This window comes from Dromaius novaehollandiae, chromosome 1 (assembly GCF_036370855.1).
Source record: "Dromaius novaehollandiae isolate bDroNov1 chromosome 1, bDroNov1.hap1, whole genome shotgun sequence".
Taxonomy (NCBI): Eukaryota; Metazoa; Chordata; class Aves; order Casuariiformes; family Dromaiidae; genus Dromaius; species Dromaius novaehollandiae.
The window spans coordinates 194,137,753-194,145,418 of record NC_088098.1 but is presented as its reverse complement, the minus strand read 5'-3'; the positions used below and the strand labels follow the sequence as shown (position 1 = coordinate 194,145,418).

At 42.8% G+C, this 7,666-nt stretch overlaps 1 protein-coding gene across 6 annotated transcripts in view; it reads right to left on the bottom strand.

The window, feature by feature from the left end:
* Positions 1-751: 751 nt before the first annotated feature.
* STARD13 (StAR related lipid transfer domain containing 13) overlaps positions 752-7,666 on the bottom strand; it is a 305,503-nt gene continuing 298,588 nt past the window's right edge. For all 6 annotated transcript variants that reach the window (XM_064504938.1, XM_064504940.1, XM_064504939.1 and 3 more), the window contains 2 exons: positions 4,024-4,200; positions 752-3,638 (listed from right to left, as the gene is read on the bottom strand). In XM_064504938.1, coding sequence (XP_064361008.1) covers positions 3,521-3,638; positions 4,024-4,200 — 295 coding nt within the window. In that variant the 3' untranslated portion in view covers positions 752-3,520. The remainder of the gene's footprint in view (positions 3,639-4,023; positions 4,201-7,666) is intronic.

The following is a 7,666-nucleotide window of genomic DNA, read 5'->3' as shown; positions in this document are numbered from 1 at the left end:
GTGAGAGCACATCACATACTATGCTTTCTTGCAAGAAAGAAAGGACTTATGTAGATGTTCATCTCTGCTGTGGCAGAGAATTGGAAAAAAGTACTTCCTTTCAGTCCAAAGTTATGTACTTAGTTTTCCCTGAATGGTGGGACAAAAGGGCTTAGTCTCTCCTTAGCAGTGCCTAATAGCTGGCTCCCTGCTCAGTATCCTGTTTTCTGATACATCTTTTCTTTTGATATTTCAAAGGGAAAGTCATTTGATCTATAGCTGTGTGTAAGACAGACCACATGAACCGCTATCCTGATGTTGTGTCTTTTTCTCTTTGGGATGGCTAAGGTCTCATGAGGTGATCCCAACCATCAGCACCACAACTTGAAAGTCACTCTTGTAAATCTAGACTTGTATTATTGACAAGAATGTAGATGCAGAAACAAGGATGAATTTAGCGGGAGTCAGGTGCCTAAATACTGCTGAAGGCCTGAGTTTACCTTTCTCAAGTGGGCCATCCTAACTTACTGGCTTCTTTAGAAAATATATTCCTCACATGTATTTGCCAAGAAGCTCTTGTATACTTAGGGACAATATAGGATAAGCCTAATAGACAATGATACATCATTTCAAGCCTAAGTTATTTTTTTAAAAAGTCCCATATCAGAACAGCTTGGCATACAGCAGGTTGTAATAAAAAAACCAAGGGCTCTAATGTACCGTGTTTGTTTCTTGTGCTAACAGATGAAAAGAACACATAAAGGAAACGTGCTTCTTTCGTGTATGTAAATTTATTCAACTCTGCAATTATTTATTTACAACTAATGAGTGATACCAACAGATGAGGTAAAAATATGAGGTATCGATATGAGTATAACATTTAAAAATGTAAGTATCATAATGCATTCTCAATGGCAACGTAACAATACAAAATACTGTGGTAGCTGAATGGTAGGCATGGCATAAGGTACATTTTAAAGGAAACATATTTCATTGGTACACGGTTTAGAGCTGCTGGAAGTACATGACAAAGACTCGGCTACATTAGGAGGGCAAAGCTACCTTGCTAACCACGGCAGGTGGCACAGGGTCCCTTCCAGCTGAGTCAGCCAGGATAAAACACTGCCCAGGTTTTCCCTTCATTTCTTTAAGAAATTATTTAGCGTCAGGCAACTGCTGTTTCCAGTGTCTGAAATGCTGTGTCCATTAATCCGGAGGCACTATTGTATTCATTTATGCGAACTAACGTAGCAGAAGGGCTCTAATTGCTCATGTTTTGGGAAACAGCCTGCTCATCCTTTTTCCGAGTGAAACCTGCTGCCATGGCTACGGGCGCCGAGGGGAGGAGGTGCTGGTTTCTGGAGCTCGTGGGGCGCTGGCAGCCCGCAGCAGAGCGCTGCTGCCCTGGCCCCTCCAGCTCCTGCCCCTCGAATCCTCCCCGAGGTGGGCAGCGCGGATGCCCAGGGCCTGGCTGGCCGTTAGCGTTAGGACACTGGCGGCCGTGCCACCTGGGGAGCACCTTCTGGGCGTGCAGGTACACCAATGCTCACCCATTGCTAATACTTAAAAACATGCACTGCTTGCACATTGCTGGCTGCAACACAACATGAGCTCACAGGCACCCAACCTCCCTCATCCTACGAGTCAAACAGCAAAACACGGGCGAGACGGAGTGAGAGAGAGAGACAGCTCACAGGGGAGAGGAGACAGGGACTTCCCAGGGTCCTGCTGCTCCGGGGCAGGACAGCGCTGGGGATCCTTCCCAGGTCCCGTGCCAGCTCCTGCGGGCCCCCCGCTCCTCCGGGCAGGGTTTCTGCGGCGCAGGGTCCCGTGCCAGCTCTCACACCCCGCACCCTCACACCAACGAGGGCACAAAACTCTGCAGTTTCACGTAGGAAAGGCCTCTCCCTTAACTGACCTCATCCTAAATCTCAGTGGGTTTTGCTGGAAGGATTGAACTAAAACACTGGCTGTGAGTGACTCAGCTGGTTTATGCAGCAATAAATAATGTCAGAGTGAACAAATGCGATTAACAAAGAACAGTATTAACAGACTTGTACGTTCTTACTGACTCATAATTTCATTTTTGGTCTTAGGTTAGTTAAAAACAAAACGGAACCCTGTCTCAAAGGTAACGTCAACAAGTTATTATTATTACTTTTAAAGCATTCTTCCATTAGCAAATAATAGGTCCCTGAAAACGAAATGATATAATGGGCTTAAATGGCTCTTACTCCTCATAGTCAGGGCTGATCCCACTCCCACCAATGCCATCAGAGGCAGGATCATGCAGATCAGTGCAATATAACATGAAAATGCTTGCTGTTATTATAAAAGTGATCTTCCCAAGCATAGTCTGCATTTAATATTTTAAATCTCTGAGATGTGTTTAAAAGCTTTAAAAAGTTTAGTTAATTTCATAGCAAGAGTATAAAAAGGCATGGTGTTATCTGCACATCTTTGTGGTCACTGGATGTGGAAAATCTGCTTTAGAGTTTCTTAATAATTAGCCATCTCTACGGAAGAAGGAAAGCACAACACAGAAGCACTTACTGGACAAAATGCGAAACAAAAGATTTACAGCTTAATAACTTACCAGTTTGACTTCAGACAGGGAGGTCACCCGAGGTCACCTCAGGACACACAGCGTTATCTTGTATTTGCTAAGAATGAGCAGTTACTTTGAACACTGCAAACAGTGAGGTTCTCTAGTTGGCAAATATATCATTAATTAAGGCAATAGGTAAGTTTTCATCACCTTTTACTAACAGTCACAAACCTTCTGCAGCTGAATATAAATGGCCTTCCAAATGTCTACCTCAGTTACATTTCCATTTATTTTATTTGGTGATACTGATCCATTCCTCATCATTTTTAAACATGCAATAACCTCCCTCCTTCTTAGTTCTTTTAATTCTTCCTACATCTATTTCCAGGTACCTCCTTGTAGCATGCACAAACACATAGCAAATTTAAAAACAGGTGTTTCTGTTATCACATGGATTATGTCTGGTAGCCCTGTGATAATAGCAAACACAGCTTATGTAGCAGTGTCACACTAAGAAACAAGTGACGGATTCATTTAAGTCCAACTGATGCAGGTGATTTCTTCTACAAAGTACTGAGTTATATACAAAATAATTAATTTATACATATACATATATATATAGATATAATATAGATATAATATATACATACTGTACATAATATTTACAATTAAAATATGCTTCTTAGAAGCCTTTAAATACCAGAGTTATGTAACACACAAGTAATGGTAATAGTCTAATTTTAAAGTAATAACGATAACATCTCTTTGAAAAAAATGTTTACTTCAATAATTGAAATTAATGCGGAAAGGCTGTGGTGGGGGAGGTGAAGTCTCCAGAATAAAAGAACTTTCCTATAAAATTCCTGTTTCACCTTTGTTCAGACCAGTTCTAGTCATATTTCTATTGCAAGTAACTTAAATAAGGTCTTTGCTTTCAGTCCTTCTACTCTGCCATACCCTGATTTATGCTCACACACTTCCAGGAACGCTTCCTCAGATTTTCGTTTCTGGTCCCTCGGCAATCAGAGGCTGAAACGAGTTTCTGATCCTGGCAACTTCTGCTGCACACAGATGTCCAAAGCCTTTGTTGTACCACTCTGGGGAATGTCCTCTGAAGAAATGAAAGGACACGATTGTTGAGAAACCCAAATATCCCAGAAATATGCTCCACAGGAATGCGCCTGCCATGCCTCCTATCCCTTCCTGCCCATGGCGGTGTTGAGAACTTGGAATACTTGGCATTGTAAGCATACTCTGAGGTTCGCCTTTGCAGAAATCAAATAACCAGATTTTATTTCTGTGACCACATCATCTTAACAGTGGTGGCCGCTGAATAGAGAAATGAGCTTGGTGGATAGAAAAGACTGCAGAAATTCCCCCTACAAAACAGCAAAGCTACATTAAGTGTGTCTTCTGCTCCCGACACCTCCCTTCCCTGAGCTGGAGATTTTTGCCCTGGTGAATGGGCATCTGCTTTCTGCAGGTGGGACACTTACTTTAGGTCAATTCTGCAGATATGGGTCAGCCTGGCTTTTCCTGAGCCACACGGCTCGATTAGGTACTGGGAGTCCATCACGATGGCTCGCACACCTCCCATGAGAGGGGCCTCCTCGTGCTCCACAGAGATGGCCACCAGCATACACATCCCCTTTGGCAAATCGGTCCTCCATGTCCTGCAGTGACACATTGAAGATAGAATCACTTTAATAACTAGACCTTTTTGAGTATTTGAATAACAAAGAACCCGAATCAAAGTTGCTGTTTGTTTGTCTGCTTATCACTGTAAGGCTGGAAAGCCACGTGTCAGATGGCTGATGAAAGAATATTACCTGTAAATACAAGCAGGGGAAAAGACAAGAGTGGGAGAAGGGACTTACTAAAATTAAAATAGTGTTGGCACAAGACCATGGTATAGACTGGACAAGACCGTAGGCTGCCAACTGTGAGAGGTATATAGCCATGAAACCCGGGAACAGCCCTCCATAAGAAATAGAGAGGGCAGGAAAGCTAGTGGTTTTCAGAGGGAAATTAACTGATTTTTTTCTATGGAGTTGTTGCCTGTGATGTCCCTGGACAGTCCTAGGAGGCCCTGGAGGAGTCTTGTGTCTCAAAGCAGTTGGGACTATTGCTCAAAACAGGCCACAGAAACTTATCAAGCTCAGTTCTCAGAGCTAGACTCCCTCCTGTAAATGTATTAACCTTAACAGTCGGTACCACAGCATTTTGAGAAGTGCTCAGAGGTGATGACACTCATATGGCGAGGGATAAGTCCACACCCAGAACAGCCCTGGGAGCTCAGACCTTCAGAAGTGACTCAGGGAAAGATCTTGCTATGTACATTGTTTTCCTGAATGAGAGTTGAGGATTCCACCCCAAAACCACCTGATTCTGGTGCTGCCGCCGCCCTGCTCCCCTCCCCCCCCCCCCGCCCGCAGCTGGAGATCCGACCATTACGTGGAAGGGCCGCTCATCTGCTGTGCTGCTGGCTACAGGCGGAGAAGTCTTCCTTCTCCCTCTCAGCCACTTTGTAACCCCCCTGCATTACAGGACATGATGCAGCCTTCTGCAGCCAGACAAGCAAGCAATCTGCCCATGCATCTGACCTGCTAAATATTAATTAACTCTGTTTCCAAACAAGTTCAGTCAGTGGAGGCCTGGGATATCGTAGGACATGCAGTGCAGTAGTGGCTGGAATACAGCACCACTCCAACAACATTGTAAGCCTTTTGGGTAGGAAATGGCCCATTTCCGGAAAGTTTGGAGAGGACATAAAGGGAGTGCTAGCCATCCAGCAAGGGCTGAAATGTTGCATTACAGCTATGGAGAATGTAACAGAACAGTAAATAAAGTTTAGCACAGCAAAAAGCCTCATTACTACCAACACTGACTCCTGAAACTCCCAAAACATGTTCCAAGGGCATTCAAATTAAAAAAAATATAGTGTCCTTTCATGACAAGCATTTTTTTAATCAACAGTATGAGCATACAATACTCTTGGTGATGACAAGTATAATTGCAGCACATTTTAATAGGACGTTCTACTGCTAATATCCACTGACACAGCTGCTGACAGTCTCTTCAGATGGCTGATAGTGTAGTTGAGGCTTGCTTTCTTAAGGTGGGCTTTGGTTTGCTATAAAGCAAATATTTGAACCAGCTTCCTTGCCAGCTGTCCTACAAGGACTGGTCAGCCAGGCACCCACAAAGCCATTGGTTGTCCATCTGTTTCACTCCTCACCGAAATGCTAGAAGAGGCCACTGTTCAGAAAGGGTCTCCTCCTTTCAAACTCCACCTAGCAAGAACCCACAGGCTTTTGCAGTTCATTCTAACATAATCATGGGCTTTTCTGTCTCTTATGCTTCAGGAGGCATGTTTTATGGCTTTTTTTCTCTTAGAGGAGGAAGAGAGGAATTTTCTGGAGCACAGAACCACATTTTCTCTCACCAGCATTACACAACTATTAAGGTAGCTTTACTTAGGAATGAGTACTATATCTGAAATTTCATGAGCATGTCACCATATTTGTCAGTTAGCCAGTGACATATAATTGTTTTCTTCTTACCAATGTTTTTCTTTTCACAAGCAGTCAGGTTTTGGACTGGCCTGTTAAGATATATTTTTATTTTGAGCACCGTCGGTCATTTCATTTTTTTCCTATCCCAAGTTTCTAGTCTCTCTTGACATCCTGCAGAAGTTTTTTACTAGGTCCAAAAGAGCTACAACCAACATTTTTTTCTTGTTCTACTAGCATTTTCTACATATTCTAGTGCCTCACATTTTCTTGTCTGCCTTAAATTTGTAGTGCGTGGCATGTTTCCTGTTTGGCAAGCTACTGGGCATAACATTCGGCTTAAATCTCACAGGATAATCTATGATAAATTCTCACTGTAAGATGATGGTGTATCATCTTTCTGCAGACTGCATGACATAGCGACTCTGCTACTTTGGAAGGTATCATGTTTGGCAGGTAAGCTGCTTTCAAGGACTGTTGAAATTTGGACTTCAGCAGATATTTTAAAATTCTGTATTTTGGATATGAAATTCTGGGTTGCAGCTATTACTTGTGTACAGCTGCTATTCAAGAACATACAGAATGACACGAATTTCAGAATGTTTTACATGTGTATGTGCATTAATAAAAACAATGAGCTATCTCCAGAGACAAAACACATGGACAGTGAGTTTAAAGGCTGGTAGGAAATCACACCTCAGATATACTGTGAACTGCTGAACCACTAACTGCCCAGTGACCATCTTCTCTGCTTTGCTGTGATATCATTTTGGTACCTAGGTGGCAATTACTTGGGTCATTTCTGAAGTGGAAAACTATCAGAGACTGCAGCAGACTTAGAATTCCTAATCCTGGTTATACAGATTTAGGCCAGTCACTTTACTTCTCTAAATATCACACAGTAGTAAAAATGGGCATGACACCCCAACTCACAGTGATGCTATAGTACTTAACATTAAACGCTAGAGGGATCTTTCATGAAAAGTGATGCACACGCAGGGCAGCTGCGAACTGCTCCAGGTCCTAGGCAGATGAAACAGGGCCCCCCCTGTCCTCTCACCCCTCCAGTCTCCTCAAGGGATTTCAGTCTCATTGCTCTGATGGTCTGTTTAGAAGAAAGAACAACGGGGAGTGCATTCTTTCACAGCCAACAGTTAGACCGGGAGGGGAAAATTGTCGTCTGTTAAAATATATTTATTCATATCCCCAGAGGTGAATAATAATTTCACTGTTCAGTTCCCACCAATCACAACGTATCAAATTGACTGCGATATCACTGGCTAACCTTGCTCTAGACTTAATGATATAAATTAAGAGAGAGAAACAACAGGAACTGACAGATTTGCCTGATGGCTGTTTTCAGCCCTTAAAAACCCACCAGGATTCTGTTTTATGACATCTATTTCAGTCCTTGGGGGCCATTTTGCTTGGGTTGGTGGAAAGAATGAGAACCTGATGGCAAGATTTTTCTTTAACTGATGTGATTGCACAGCAGGTCTTTAAAGAACATAAAATACCATGAAACCTAATAGTGAATTAAGTGCCAAATAAGAAGGCAGAATTATGGTCATCAGAACCCTCCCATTGCTCCCAGAAAATCTTCTTGGTGCTATGCAGAGGGCCAAAT